The sequence below is a fragment of the Hipposideros armiger genome, unplaced genomic scaffold (assembly GCF_001890085.2).
Source record: "Hipposideros armiger isolate ML-2016 unplaced genomic scaffold, ASM189008v1 scaffold_729, whole genome shotgun sequence".
Taxonomy (NCBI): domain Eukaryota; kingdom Metazoa; phylum Chordata; class Mammalia; order Chiroptera; family Hipposideridae; genus Hipposideros; species Hipposideros armiger.
In genome coordinates this window covers 890,594-905,683 of record NW_017732079.1, presented here as the reverse complement: position 1 = coordinate 905,683, position 15,090 = coordinate 890,594, and the positions used below count along the sequence as shown (strand labels likewise).

The following is a 15,090-nucleotide window of genomic DNA, read 5'->3' as shown; positions in this document are numbered from 1 at the left end:
AAAAGGGCACCGCGAGAGAATCTGCAGCGCCAGGCTTGATGGCTCAGAGATAACAGGATGGGACACGACCAGGCTCTGTCCTTTCATGGAACCGCAGCTTTGAGGGTCCATTAGACTGGCGACAGAGGAGACTCTACCACAGACCACCCCCCCCCCAGCATTGTGCTTTCTCAAGAATCAAGCAGTGTACAGCCCCCATGCAAAAGGTCTCCTAAGCCCTCCCAACCCGGGCCGGCTGTGGGGACCAGCTGTGGGGACCAGCTGTGAGGCGGGCCAGTGCTATGCGAGGTCCACACAGAACCATGGGGATGTCTTGCTTGGAAGCTCTGAAGCTGGAAGGAACCCACTGTAGAGGTCATTTGCATGCATCCCCCACCTCCACGTGTGAACGGGGAGACGGCAGGAAGCGACCAGTGACCTGTCCTGTCCTACATTCCAGTCCTGCTTCCACATGACAAATACTCCAGCTGGGACACACACAGACCCATCCTGGGAGGCTTTATGGACGATGACAAGTCATAACTGCTTCTGCATCACAGCTATGGGTGCTCAGCAAACAAACAGGTCGATAACACAGTCAATCACCAAACACACACACAGTCTGAGAGGCACGCTGATCGCAAAATGCATAGAGGGGCGTTTGCAGCTGCACCCGCCTTCCAGCTGCGTGAGGCCCCAGACGCCTGGCCCCTAGAGCTCTGTGCTCTCCCAGGCTCGAAGGAAATGCCCTGGTCGTCATCTCTGGCCTGCACCACTCAGCCTCCAAACCAGCTCCGGAGGCTCCAAGCTCACCTGCTCCCCGCCCCAGGGGAAGCCAGCCAGTGGGATGTGCAAAAACTCAAAATCTATGTGTACACCTCACACTCTTGCCTCAAATCCTTAAAAGGCTCCTCTTTGCCTAGAAAACAGCTCAAATGTTTTAACCTGTCATGCAAAACTCCTCAAGATCTGGGCCCTGCCTCCTTCTCTACCTTCGTCTTGCCAATTCCCTCTCTCCTTCTGGAACTTTGCCTCCCAGCAACAGGTGGCTGCTGGCGTTTCCTGGCACACAGCACAGAGTTTCTGGCCTTTGTGACTTTACACTTGTTTTTTCTCCTCCATCATCCCTCCTTCTCCCACTGAATCCTCCTCTGAATGACTCACATAGGCAGGTCCTCATCCCTGAACTCAACTCGGGGGCCACCTGCTCCAGGAAGCTGCCCCCACCTCCCACCCACTGGCCGGTCAGGCTTTCTGTGGTCTCAGAGCCTCCATGCCCTTCTCACCTATCACGCTTCCCACGCCATATTCTGGCCATGTTTCCACGGGACTGTAGGCTGTCTGAGAACAGAGACTGCCCGCACACACAGCGGACATTCTATAATAATGAGTGAATGTTAGCGGCTTTGGAGGCACTTTTCCAAAGAGGACGGGGGTGGCTCTGGGCTGAGCCCCAGGCCGCTGTGCTCCTGACCCTCACCACGCGGTGTCATTCCCAGAGTTCAGGGGGCGAGAGGGGGGAACAGGCTGAATATGGGCTGAGATAAAGGCATCCCTGGCTTTGGTCGCTTTCCCCTGAGGCCACAAGATCAGATCCTGCCTGCCCTCCCCTTGGCCTCCCCCATCCAGCCTGCCTCCAGGCAGATTTCTCACTGGGAAAGCAGCGGGCTGAAGTGAGGGAGAGGGCTTGTCCTCACACAGACATGGCTTTCAAGTGAGCTCTCCACGCCCAGCTGTGAAGTCCGGGCACGTTGTTGGCCCTCCGTGGGGGGAAATGAGAAGAAAAGTCTCATCAAGGTTTGGAGCGGAGTGACTAAGAGGACAGGTGCAAAGCCCCTGGCGTGGGAAACTCAACTTAGAAGGCCAAGATGCAAAATGCTGGAGAACCTAGGTCAACACTGGAGTTGTCACCTGTCACCGACTGCTGCAACAGCGCTTGCCACCTGCTGTGGCAAGCAGCAGGGGTGATGGACAAACAGCGAATTATAGGAAAGGAGGGCAAATATCTCTGAAGACAAGTGGATTTAAGGGCCATCCCCTCTACCCTCTTACCAAGCTGGGCCCCGAGAGACAAGACAGCGAATCTCAGCAGGAGACAGAGGGGGACTTCTGCATCAGTGAATATGAGAGCCGGATGTGGCTCGTAACAGACCTGTGTCCAGGTAAGGAAGCAAAGCTCCAAAGTCACGGTGAGCTGGCTGTNAGGGCAAATATCTCTGAAGACAAAGGATTTAAGGGCCATCCCCTCTACCCTCTTACCAAGCTGGGCCCCCAGAGACAAGACAGCGAATCTCAGCAGGTGACAGAGGGGGACTTCTGCATCAGTGAATATGAGAGCCGGATGTGGCTCGTAACAGACCTGTGTCCAGGTAAGGAAGCAAAGCTCCAAAGTCACGGTGAGCTGGCTGTTGCACAAGTATAGGATTTCCAACCCCAATTTAGGCCAAGATGAGCCAGGACCCAGACACAAAAGGAAGAAGGATTGAAGACCAACATCAAACCTAAACAATTTGGAAATCATTTCTCCCCATTTCCTGTCAGTGGTCTTCCGCCTGGGGTCCATGACCCCCTGAAGGTGAAGGCGTGTACATATGCATATTCCTCATGCCCCCAAAACTGTTAAGACCCACTGACTAGTTGGAAGAACCGCTTGGCTGCCCCCTTGAAGTTCAGAAAGCAACTCCTAAATGGTTCTTCACAGACCACTGCCTAATCCAGACACAAGCTCACCGCTCGACCTTAAATAAGACCCTTACCACTTTTGCACCTCACTTCACTCATCTTAAAAAAATGCAGTCAATACATAATTTTGTGCCTCCTGTTTGGAGCATGTGCTGGGCTAACACAGAGAGATAGAATCAGGTGGCCTCTCGTGTCCCGTCTGGGTCCACTGGCCTGTGATCCGCAGCCGCTCCCACAACCCCTGACTCAGACTATGTGGGTGACACTGGAGGAAGGGGAGTGAGAGGAGTGTGGGGCTCTTCCCAGGAACCCGCAAGCTCAGGAAGCTCTCCAGAGGCCCCTGCTTCCCAGGAAACGGGGGGGAGAGCCACGTCCTGCACCATTTAGCTTTATCAGAGCTGCTGCCCTTTCATCGGCAGACAGGGCCAGCCGGATGAATCAGAGGAGTCTGGGAACTTGCATGATCTGAACAAAGGAGATAGTTACTTGATGGGACTGGGAAAAAAGGCCACGTCCTGTACGCACCTGACTCTCTTCTGCTGACCCTGTGTAATTATGCCCTGGCTCCCAATAATGACAGCTGCAGAAATCTAACCATCTTAACTCTCAGGTGACAGTAAATCAGATTAGCCCCAGTCTGGCTGGAGGGCTGCGGATGGTTAGAGAAACTACTTAGTCACCTTATCATAAGAAGTAGGGTGGGACCATCTCCCCAGAGCTGTCCGAGCCACAGCCCCAGATACTGGGCCACTAAGGTTGATTTTTGAGGTCTCAGACCCTAATATTCCAACTCTGCACCTAAGAAAACGTAGGTCACCTCAGATCATTCAGCCGCCCAGCTGGGCCACTGCCACACACAGAAGAAAGAAGACTCGGTCTTCCTGTGGGTGGATTATAACCTAGTCAAGAAGGGCCTCCCTACACATGCAACCACACACTTAACAGTCACACAGACACCCCAGCAGATTACGACGTGCAGGTACAGTGTCCCAGGATGTCAAAGCTAGAATGGACCCCACTGATTCCTAGTGTAACTTCCCTTTTTGAAGGATGATAAAAGTAAGGCCAGAGGGGGTCAGGTGCCAGAGGGGGTCAGGGACTGGCCTGAGGTCACGCATCTTGTTAGGGACAGACCCAGGTCTCCTGGGCCTCAGTACGGGATGTTGTCTCCTGCAGAGATGTCTAATCAAAGACTGAGTCCCAGGGGGACAGAGTAAAGGAGATGGAGAACTGGGGGGATTGGGAAGGCTTCATGAAGAAGGTGGAAGGGTAACTATTGCATTTTTCTGTACACCTGAAACTAACAATAAAAAATAAATAAATAAATAAAATAAAAAATAAATTCATAAAAAAAAAGAAGGTGGTGCGCTATAGAATAGATTATACTAACGTTGTGTTAAGTAGCCTGGTGGCCCCAAGTATTGGTACATATGTTCCCTAACTTATTCCTCACGAGAAATCTGTGAAACAGTGTTATCCCTTCTCAACAAGAGGAAATCGAGGCACAGAGGGGCTAAGTAGCTTATCCAATATGACACATTCTCCATGTAATAGAGTCAACCCGCAGTCAGCGGGCACCTGAAGCCAGCTCTTCCCACGCACTACCAAAAGTTCATCTCTGAGGAGCTGACATGACCAGTAGGTACATACTGAAATGAGGGAGCTCTAACCTGGGATTTTAACTTCTTCATTTGAGACTTCCCTCCTCCGGAGCCTCCGGAGCTGCCGACATTGGGAAGGTGTATGGGTTTACTACTGCTGCTGGAACAAGCTACGTGAGTGGCTTAAAACAATAGCAGTTTGGTACCTTAGCGTTCTGGAGGTCAGAAGGCTGACACAGGTCTCTCTGGGCTAAAAACAAAATGCCAACAGAGCTCTATTTATTTCTGGAGAGAATCTGTTTCCTTGCCTTTTCCAGCTTCTAGAGATTGTCCACCTTCCTGGCTCGGGGTCTCCTTCCATCTTCAAAACCAGCCATGGCCAGCCAAAGCTTTCTCACATTGCATCACTCTGACCTTGACCGTGACTCTGCTGACCCCTCGTCCACATGGAAGGCCCCTCGCGATGACAATGGGCCCACTTCAGTGTCCTCAGCTCAGTGTCAGGCAGAGTCCTTGGGGAGCCGGTGAACTCTGGGCTCTTCAGCCCCCCTCCACGAGAACACGACACGCTTCTCCACTGTCCTACACATCCCTGTGTGGTCTCCTCCTTAGGCTCAACCAAAGCCACGGAAATGCATGTGGCATGAGCAAGGCCATCTCATGCATCCTGCTGCACAAAAATTGGAAATCTGCACCAAGCAGGTGTCCTCCCCCAATCTCTCCCCCACCCCTTCCTGAGTCAGCCTTGGGCTCTCCCCTCATCTCAACAGGCTCCTAACAAGGACTCCTTTCTCCAGGCTGCCTGGAATGGCCTTGCCCACCCTCCTTGCCTGAGTGATTCCTGGTGTCCAGTAAAACATAGCACAGGCACCTCCTCCCCCAGGAGCTTTTAAGGACCTTCCACCCAAGACAAAGAAAGGGGCCTTCTTCTGGGGGCTGGTGGTTCACCTCTGCCTGTCTTCTCAATGGGACTGTGAACCCCTTGAAAGTAGGGTCATGAATGACTGAAAGAATGAATGAGTAAACCCAGCGATGGAGAACTCCTTGCCTCCTCAGGCTCTGAAGAATTGCTTTGTCTCACAGACAACATTCCACAAGAAAGATGGAGGCAATGAAGAGGAAGAGGTGACATGAAAGAGGAGATGAGAAAAGAGGAGGAGAAGGAAAAGGAGAAGAATCCCCCATCCTATACCTGATCACCCAGTTCCCAGATTCCCCAAGTGACCTTGTTTTTTCAGTTACACCCATGGGTCTCCCAAATTTTTCACTTTCATCCAACACAGCCCCACCGCTACCCCAGCCTCCAGAAAATCATGTCCCTCACAGGACCATCAGCAAGACTCCCCTGGGCCAGCCTCTGATCCCCTCCCCACCCAGACACCTGTCTTACAAGGACACCAAGGACCCAGGCTGGTGCTGCATCGATGCCCCGTGCACCAGTCCTACAGGCCAAAAGGTCACCTGGTCTCCCCAACTCACCTTTTAAAAACTGTTTAGAGATCAAACATCTAAAAACTGTATAAATCTTTGAAGGAACTCCTGATTTTAGCCAAATACCTCTCTTAGGAAATGACCTGAACAAACCTCTTCAAGTGAAGGCGCCGTCGTCACCTTTAAAGTCCCTGGAAATTGGTCGACTTGAGCAAACAAGCTCAAGACCACCCCTTTATGATTTAGGGGCTTCTTTCAGAATGACTCTTTTCCCATTTTCCATTATACAGGTGTGACAATGAAGTTCGAGAACTTGCTGCAACGATGTTGCTAACTGTTTTTTATCTCAGAGGGATTATTCACTATGAATTTGTACCAGCTGGACAAACAGTTAACCAAGTTTACTGCTTGGAAGTGCTGAAAAGGTTGCGTGAAAAAGTTAGACGACCTCAACTTTTCACCAACAATTCATGGCTCTTGCATCACGACAATGCACCAGCTCACACGGCACTGTCTGTGAGGGAGTTTTTAGCCAGGAAGCAAATAACTGGATTGGAACACCCTCCTACTCACCTGATCTGGCCCCCAATGACTTCTTTCTTTACCCAAAGATAAAGGAAATAGTGAAAGGAAGACATTTGGATGACATCCAGGACATCAAAGGTAATATGACGACAGCTCTGATGGCCATTCCAGAAAAAGAGTTCCAAAATTGCTTTGAAGGGTGGACTAGGCGCTGGCGTCAGTGCATAGTTTTTCAAGGGGAGTACTTCAAAGGTGACGATAGTGATATTCAGCAGTGAGGTATGTAGCACTTTTTCTAGGATGAGCTTGCGAACGTAACTGTCCGACCTTGAGTGAGATCCCCCTTTACTCCCAGTTGCCTCTCACATTCACCTTCTTCATTCTTTATTTTATTTTTTTTTAGCTGAGCCATCCTGCCACCTGTTGGCAGCTCAGCAGCAGCTCAGCTCGGGCCAGGAATCGAACCGCTGTTGCTCAGAGCTCAAACTCTTGAGTGAGCTCTTAACCAACTGAGCCACTCGGCCAGCCCCACCTTCTTCATTCTTTAATGAATCGATAATCATTTACCTCCCACTTTCTCTATCTATGGCACAGCCCTACCCTCTTGGAACCTACAACCCAGGAGAGTGGTAAGATCTTGTACATAAATAACTGGAATTTTGAATAACAATAGTAAATGTCATATACATAGCACAAACAACAGATACTATGGGAGGGAGTTCAGCAAGAGGTGAAGTCACTCCTGGTTTAGAGTAATAAGGAGAGGCTCTTAAAAGGTTGTAGACTTGAGTAGAAGCTTGATGAATGCTTAGGATCCCAACAGGCACAGAGAGGGCGGGCACGCAAGACAGAACTGACAGCCCAAACGGAGACTTGGATGGAGAAAAAAGTGGGTGTGTTTGCTTTGAAACTTTTCCTTTCATCCCCCTGGCTTTGACCGACCTGAGCTCTAAGAAAAGGCTCTCCAGAAAGCAAGACGACAACCTTGCTGCACCCTGTTTTCTTGACTATGGAAACTCTGTCACTCCACTTCTAGAAGGGCCAGCAATCAAGGCTGAGATGATGACGGCGACCTGCCTTCTCCCTCCTCTCTCTTCTCCTCTATCCTACTTCACAGCCCAAGAGTAACAAATGACTCCAATTTCCCTGAAGACTTCTGTGCAGGAAAATCACTCTTTCCAGGAAGCTGGAGGTCCTTTGTGTGCTTAGAACCACAGGGACTTTCTTGGGGCTGGAAGTGTCACTCTCCAGGCTCAATGAAGAAGCATCCAGTGGACATGTCTGAAAGCGCCATCCGCGCCTTTGACCCAGACCGACCCCAGGCCTTAGGTCTAAAGCCTTCCCATGGGTGGAGACAGCAGGAGCAAGGGGGATCTTATCTCTCACCACATCCTGAGCCACGCTGGGCAGACAAGGAGCCCAGTCCTGGTAGGACAGGCTGAGATAACGTTTTATGAACATTCTTTTGCTGCTGCTTCTAATGAGAGGTCTGAAAGGAGGCCCTCCCTGTGAGGTCTGCTGAGGAGCCAGAGGCCAAAGTGGAAGCTGATTAGCTGGCATCCCAAGCAGTGATTCAAACTATGGGCAGTTTCAGAGGAAGCTCATTATGGTGACTCCACAATTAGGGCCTCAGCCCACGTGGCCCGTCATACCTGTGGGAGGCTGGACCCAGCACCGTATAAAAGTCCGGACCTGGCTGGGCTCCGCAATTCCCATTCTTTGCTGAGTCTTTGAACATCAGGTAAGTGGGGACATCTGGGCCCTCTCTCCCTAGCTGCTCTGTCTTCTTGAGGCTACTGTTCCCTTCCTCCGCTAGACTGTGCTTTCTGCTGGTGTTTGAAGTCGTTTGCCATTTCTTGGGCCTCTCAAACCAGCCTGGGCATGCCGTCCAGTGTCTTGCACCGGATTTTCAATAAGATTAGTCAAACAGAAAGAAAAGAACCATGGTAAGACTGGGGCTTGGGGCTCCAGACATGCAGACAAAAGCTATGAGGATATTCCCACCTAGTAAACGGGTATCAGAGGGAGCTGAACTAGGGATCGAAAAGGGAAAGGGGTAAAAAGCAGCAGAGAACTGAGTTCTTGGGGTGTTAACTCCCCATCCCCCCCTCAACCCTTCATCTCTCAGGCCCCAGCCTGGTACTGTTCATGCAGATCATTGCAAATCATGTGTTTGTTTCAGGTTCTGCAACTCGCCCTAGGATGTCGTTCAGCGAGCAGCAGACCAAGCAGCCTTGCGTGCCTCCTCCGTGTCTTCAAAAGACCCAAGAGCAGTGCCAGGCAAAGGCTGAAGAGGTGTGCCTGCCCCCATGCCAGGACCCCTGTCAAGAGACGTGCCCAGTGCAAGCTCAGGAGGTGTGTCTTCCTCAGTGCCAGGAGTTAAACCTGGACAGCTGCCCGCAGCAAGTCCAAGACCAATGCCCGCCTCAGTGTGTGGAGCCATGCCAGGAGCTATCTCAGACAAAGTGTGTGGAGGTTTGCCCACAGAAAGTCCAGGAGAAGTGCTCCCCCGCTGGCAAGGGAAAGTAGCGGCTCGTCATGCCATCTAGGGTCGAGAAGATGGCCGCAGATGACAGTGCAACCCCAGCCCATGCTATGGTGACCTTCTCCCGTGGGTACCTACCTCTGTGTGCACGGGTTCTTGCCTCCGGGCTTCCTCGGTATTCCAGGACTTGGTCTGTGTCTCTAAAGACAGTTCTCTCTGTATTTCATCAACCTCTGTGGATAAGTATTGTTCTCGGCGGTCTGGCAGGAGGTCTCAACTGTGGGAACAGGGTGCTCATCAGGGGAGACCCCGGAAGCCTGGTTCAGCTCCCCTGGGGCAAAAATTCACCCATCCCTGGGTGGGTAACAGCCAAGGATGCCTCCGTTCATCTCAGAGTGCCAGCCTCCCACTGAGGCCTCAAAACAAACTGAATTTTGATGGACTTTGTACTGATCACCACCGCCGTGGGTGTGGAAAAGAGGCGGGTGGCGTGCAAAAATAAAAAATTGGGTAAATTTTATCTCTGCGTTCTAAAAAAGAACAGTCAATAATTGGACATTGGGATGTTGGTTGTGCTGTAAAAAATGAAACAAACAAACAGAAAACAAGGCAAGACAAGATGGGATGCTTGGGGTCCTGGTTACTCTTGGTTCTCCACAGCTGGTCTCATTTCCGCCATGTACATTCTTTAGAGACACGATGTGTGCCTGGGCAGTGCGGGCCAGTCTGCTCTCCAGCTTTGCTTCTTCTCCCTGGTGAAGGTAAAATGCAGAATAAAGCTGATTCTAAGAATGATACCTGACTTAACGTGTGCTCTTTCTCCCAGCCCCACTCCCCTCGCCCCCCAACCACCTACAGTCCTTGTGATAATTACGTTCTCCGTTGTGTGTGTGTGTGTGTGTGTATGGTTTGGTTTTTTGGTTGTTTTGCTTTGTTTTTTGGAGAATTTGGAGTAGAAATTAAAAACAGACCTCACAGCAATGCTGAAGGAGGCCTCCTTGAAGGGGACCGGGGCCACCCCACCGTCACCCACAACGTATCCTAGGCTCACCTATGCACACACTTTACACCCGAGAAAACCCACCAGGGCCTGCGATCTGCCCACACTCAAAACCCCAGGCCCAGGCTTCTTTCTATTACAGCGTCTTTCCTCTCTGGTCCCTGCTTTCTGGGGGAAAGAGCTAAAATGGGGAGGAGGGCAGTGGCGTGGAAGAAGGGGTCCCCAGTCAACCCGTGACACCTACAAGCATGGCTTCCTTATCAGAAGGCAGAACCAAGCGTGCCCCTGAGATGAACACAGACTCGAGGACCAGAACTGTCTGTTCGGCCATCTGGCCAGATTTCGGGAAAGCCAGGCTCGGGTTCACCTCCCTACACCCTGCACCCCCTCCGGCTGTGGAGGAAATACAAGCCTGTGGCCTCTGGGCTTGCACAGAAAGAACAGCAAGATGCACAGAGCAGAACCAACAGCGGCTTCCTCAGCTGTGCCCTGAGGGCTGACTGGGCCCAAAGGCTATGTCAAGGGCCAGCCTCCTGAGCAGGAAAGGGGGTTCCCATTCACGCCCTGGGTCCCCCTTTCTCCTCAGCCCATAGAGGATTGCCCCAGTGAGGGCTGTTTGGCTGACTCAGGGCCCTCCCGTGCTGGGATCGCCCCAGTCTCTCAATCTGAGATGTGCTAAGGCCAGAAAGCCAGGGGACGTGTTGGGAGAAGCGCTCAGGCCCCACCATGGAGCCCTCAGGCACTCAGTGAGTCTGCAGCTGGCAAGCGCCAGGTCCTAGGCTCCTAGCACTTTGTGACAGGATCCTGACAGCAGTCTCAGAGGCTCACACGTTGCCCCTTCATTAAGGAACTGGTCTGGCCTCACAAAGCAGTAAGTGGTGCAGTCAAGTCTCTAGCCAGAGGCCCTCTGGACTCCGGCACAGAGCTCTCACTTGCACGAAACACCTGGGCACACAGAAAACACTTTCTGGAGCTGTCTTCTTCTCATGCATTCATTCACCACGGAGCAAGCGCCAGGCACTGCGCCAGGTACTAGAGACATGCCGGTGAACCAGCTGGCAGGTTTCTGCAGAGCTGGAGAGCTTCTCTGCACAGGTTTCCAAAATCTCCTGAACACCTCACGTCCCTGAACATCTCCAGCTGCCTGAATCACAATTCTCTCGCCTCCCCGTCTGGTTGGAACAAGTTTCCTCTTCCATTTTCCAGCTGTGGCAAAAGTCAGCTGCTCCCCAGGGCCCCAGCCTGAGGCCCCCGAGAGCCTTCCTAGCAGTATGGCTTCTGATGGGGCCAAGGGAGGCTCAGGGACGTGTCTCCGGCCTGGCTCAGGCCCAAGAAATGTCTTTGTTCTCCGGCACTAAAGGTATGCACAGATTGGCATCCAACATCAGATGCTGAGAAGAAGCGTGGGGCTGACGAGCAGGGAGGGTCCAGCCATATCAGAGAAAGGACAACCCGCTGATTACAGGGGAGGCCTCAGGAGGCGGCAAGGAGACAAACGCGCAGATTGCAGATAGAGGAACAGACATCAAGGAGCCAGCATGCCTCATCAAGCTCCGTCATGGGAACCACCACACCTTCCTCGTGCTCACACAGCCCTGACGCGGCCCCTGCCTAGGCTGCGACTGCTGGGCCCGGGGCCCTGAAGGCCACAGACCGGGGCCATGGGGACAGCTACGACCAAGCACATGGCAGACAGACTCCCTCAGCTGTTGGTACCTGTGCTGAAGCCTTTCAGAAAGGGGAGAGGGGCATTACTAAAAAGAGTCCCAGAGTTAGACCTTCTACCTGAAAACTGTGAAAGAAAAAACAAACGCGGAAGCCACCGTTGGGCCGTTGGAATAGGCCCCTAGACCAAACAGCCATAGCAACATAACCGAAACTTAAAACTATCCTAATAGCCCCAAAGTGTTGGCTCTGACCATAAGCCAACTTGAGCTTTCCTCGGTTCATAGCTTCCTAGCCAATTAGCTGCCAAAGAGGAAAGGCATGCAGGCTTCTACAGCCAATCCTAACACTCCTCACTGATCTTTATAAACCCAGCTGTAACCCTCACTTTCTGAGCTTCTGCCCCTTTGGGCTGGAAGTCCTCCAGTTTCGCGAACTGTTTTTTGGTTTGTTTTTTGTCTGCACAATCAACTTTTGAATTTTCTCTAACTTGATTTGATTTTGGTTTTTGACACAGGCAACTCAATATGTGATAACAGTGGACCTCTGGGCTCCATGTGCCAAGAGAAAAAGATACAAACTGATAGGCGTTCAAAGGAGGGTGCTGTGGATTCACCCCTCCATTCAGTAGACTAGAACCTGCTACGCCCAGGGCACTGTGCCAGGCGCTGGAGACCCAGGTGGGAGGGCACATGGACTAGAGCTGTGGCCTGAGGACTTTCATGTTAGAAAACTGTTGAAATCTATGTAATCTAGTGAAGCAAATGCCGAAGGGGGCAGGATAGCTGTCCTCAAGTATTTCAAGTGCTTTTGTGAGGGAGGGATTGGATTTCTGTGAGGTTCCAACAGACAGAGTTGGGACCAATGGACGGAAGTTACAAATTGGGGTTCCGTTGAAGAGCTTTCTCATAAGAAGATCTGTTTGCTGGTGCCAGGCGCTGCCTTTGGACGTGTCATAGCCGCATGACCTGGAGGTATCCAACAAGGGGGGGGAGAACTAGAGTGAACTGCACGCTCCCTACTAGCCCGCCTGGCACTGAGACTCGGCTCACTGATCTAGGTCTCCTGGGCAGAACTGGGGCCCACGGGCAGAGGCGGTACAGGGGCACGAAGATTCAGAAGACCTGACCCTGAGGGCAGGAGACAGAGGGGATGACTCTGGCCTCTAGAACATTCCTGGAGGACAGATAAGTGATAGAAGTGGATCTTCAAGTTTAAGAGCTTCCTTAATATGTTTTTTGGGGCCCAACACTTCAGCTCTGAGTGGCACCTTACAGTAACCCCTCATGCCTCCCAAACCCAACCTTCCCTCCGTTCCTTGCATCTTTACCTTCTGGGCTTCCTTTCTATCCTGGGCCTGAGAGGTCTATCTCGCCCATGTGTGAGGTACCTGACAACCCATCGCAGCCTCCTTTCCACCTGCGCCTGCCTCCCTCCAACCAGGATTCTCCTCCTGCTTGTGTCTGCCAACCCATGTTGGCAAACTCACCTCCTCCAGGAAGCCTTTCATGACGTCAAGCCCATTTTCTAGGTTTACAGGGAGACGCTTGCAGCAGTTCGGTTTGGGGTTCTTGTGCCTACACTGGTCCCTAGGGGTCAGTGGCCCCTTGAAGCTGCCTTGTGTGTGACTGGCCGGCGTCACTGTCAGCATGAGGTCCCAGATGGTAGCACTTAGGCTGTGTGGTGCTCTTGGCCTGTTTTCACAGGGCCAGCCACACTGAGCCTGCACCACTCTCAGTGTCAGCCCACCAGCATGCTCTCTGCGGCAGAGACAAAAGAGGCTTCTTTCATGGATGGGGGGACCCGCCATGCTGGTTTTCCTGGGACTGAGAGGGTTGCCAGGATGCAGGACTTTGCACGCTACCATTAGGATAGTCCCAGGCAAACCCAGACAAATCGGTCACCCTAATTGGGTACCTGCATGTGGAGACATGACGCTGGGTGTTGTGGGAGCAGCGAGGGAACGCAGATGAGACGCTCATGCTGGAGGAATGTACAGCCCAAGGTGGGAATGGGCAGAACTTACTGGAAAACTGAGCCCAGAAGGCTCAGTGCCCACCCGCTGCCTGCCGCCCCTACACAGACAGCCCCAGTGTGTGTGTGTGTGTGTGTGTGTGTGTGTGTGTGTGTGTGTGTGTGTGTCGGGTGGAGGACACTAGATCCACAGTCCAGTGCCCAGGCTAGCCCTGTATCAGCCAGAACCGGCAGGTCGTGGCCCAGAGAAGTAGTATAGTGGGGGGTACCCCATGTTCCCCCGTGTCATCCCACTGCCATCATTCGCCTCCGGACACCTTGGCCAGTGGGCCGGTCTGGACTTGCCCACTCCTGCTCTCCCACAGATACCTGCCTCCCACCTGGAGATGCTGGAAAAAGAGGCTGGCGGGCTGCCAGAGCCATGGGACCGCCAGCTCCCCACCCAGCTCCCCCACTCCCCAGCATGTCTTCAAACCAACCTGCCCTCCTTCAAAAACCTTGGGAACTCCTTTTTCTCTTCCCAACAGCACCATCTACTGGCCAGAGAGGCACTGGGCCTTGACTGGGCCACATCCAGCCTCGCCTGAGTCAGAGACAGCTGCACACACTGGGGACCAGCCAACGCTGGATGCAGCATCTAAGACAGCGGGAGGGAGGCTCAGTGTGCAAAACAGAGTTAAATAACGTGGGGGCTTGCGGGGGGCCGCCATGATGGTGGTTCAGGACACGAATTCAGGAACAGACGCCGGGACTCCAATCTAGACTCCACCACGGCTACTCTTCCCTTTAAAAAAACATGCTGAGAGCCTTGTCTGGGCCGAGCCCTGTTCCAGGCACTGGAAATACAGCAGTGAACTAAAATAGATACACAGAGTGCCTGCCCCCAGAGCTTACACGAATGCGGCAGACAAATGAAACTAAGCAAATGGATAAATGAGAACATGTAGAAAGGAAAACAGGGTGATGACAGAGTGTCTGCAAGGAGGGGTGCTCCATGAGCTCGGGGTACAGAAAGGCGGATTTCTTCTCATCTCAGGCATAAAATGCCCAGCAATAAAATGGCCTGCTCCTGCAGTAGTGAACTCACCATCACTAAAGTATGCAAGAAGAGGCCAAATGACTAGCCAAGAAGGCTATAGGAAATTTGGACTAGATTTTTTTTTAATCTTTTAAGTCCCCCCAACTCCTGCACTTGAATTATTTACAGATTGCCCTGAATGTAGTGAAAAGAGCTTATGCCAGCTAGTCATGAAAGACACCTGCCCCAGAGGCCCATGACCAGAAACACACCCCATCAGGGCAGATAACTGTGCGTTGGATACAGAGCAAGCTTCTCCTCAAACCCAAGGCAGACCCTGGCAAAGACGAGACGTGGAAGCCCTTGTCTCCCCTCTGGGTTTGCTCCCCACTCCCTCCCCTGTCATAGCATCAGAAGACAGGGATTTCCTCCCCTACATGGTCTGAGAAAAAAACTAGTCTTAAGCTGTTAGAAAAAATACCCCAGTCTCCCAACGTCTTGAAACTCTTTATGTTGCACTCCTTGATAATAAGAAGCATTTGTTCATGACCAACAGGCATATGGAAAAGGTGGTCAACCTCACTGATGATCAGAGAAATGCCAAACCTCAGTGGAAGGAACGCCACAACACACCCACTGGAATGGCTAAAAGTAAAAAGACAGAATACACAGCTTCGGTGAGGCTGTGGGAGTGCAAACTGGGGCAAGCCCTTTGGAAAACTCTTCAGAG

At 52.2% G+C, this 15,090-nt stretch overlaps 1 protein-coding gene and 1 long non-coding RNA gene across 2 annotated transcripts in view; one reads left to right on the top strand and one right to left on the bottom strand.

The window, feature by feature from the left end:
- LOC109373513 (uncharacterized) overlaps positions 1 to 15,090 on the bottom strand; it is a 50,623-nt gene that overhangs the window by 3,163 nt on the left and 32,370 nt on the right. Inside the window, exons 6-7 of the long non-coding RNA XR_002122241.1 lie at positions 9,348 to 9,455; positions 8,842 to 8,980 (exon numbers count right to left, since the gene is read on the bottom strand). This is a non-coding gene — a long non-coding RNA (uncharacterized LOC109373513). The remainder of the gene's footprint in view (positions 1 to 8,841; positions 8,981 to 9,347; positions 9,456 to 15,090) is intronic.
- On the top strand, positions 6,702 to 8,831 carry PRR9 (proline rich 9). The gene has a single exon (XM_019627370.1). It carries the CDS (start codon positions 8,367 to 8,369, stop codon positions 8,745 to 8,747), a length of 381 nt encoding a protein of 126 aa, XP_019482915.1. The 5' UTR covers positions 6,702 to 8,366; the 3' UTR covers positions 8,748 to 8,831.

What these genes read in the sequence shown, in the direction of transcription:
- PRR9 (XM_019627370.1), top strand. Translation starts at nt 8,367, where the DNA reads ATGCAGATCATTGCAAATCATGTGTTTGTTTCAGGTTCTGCAACTCGC.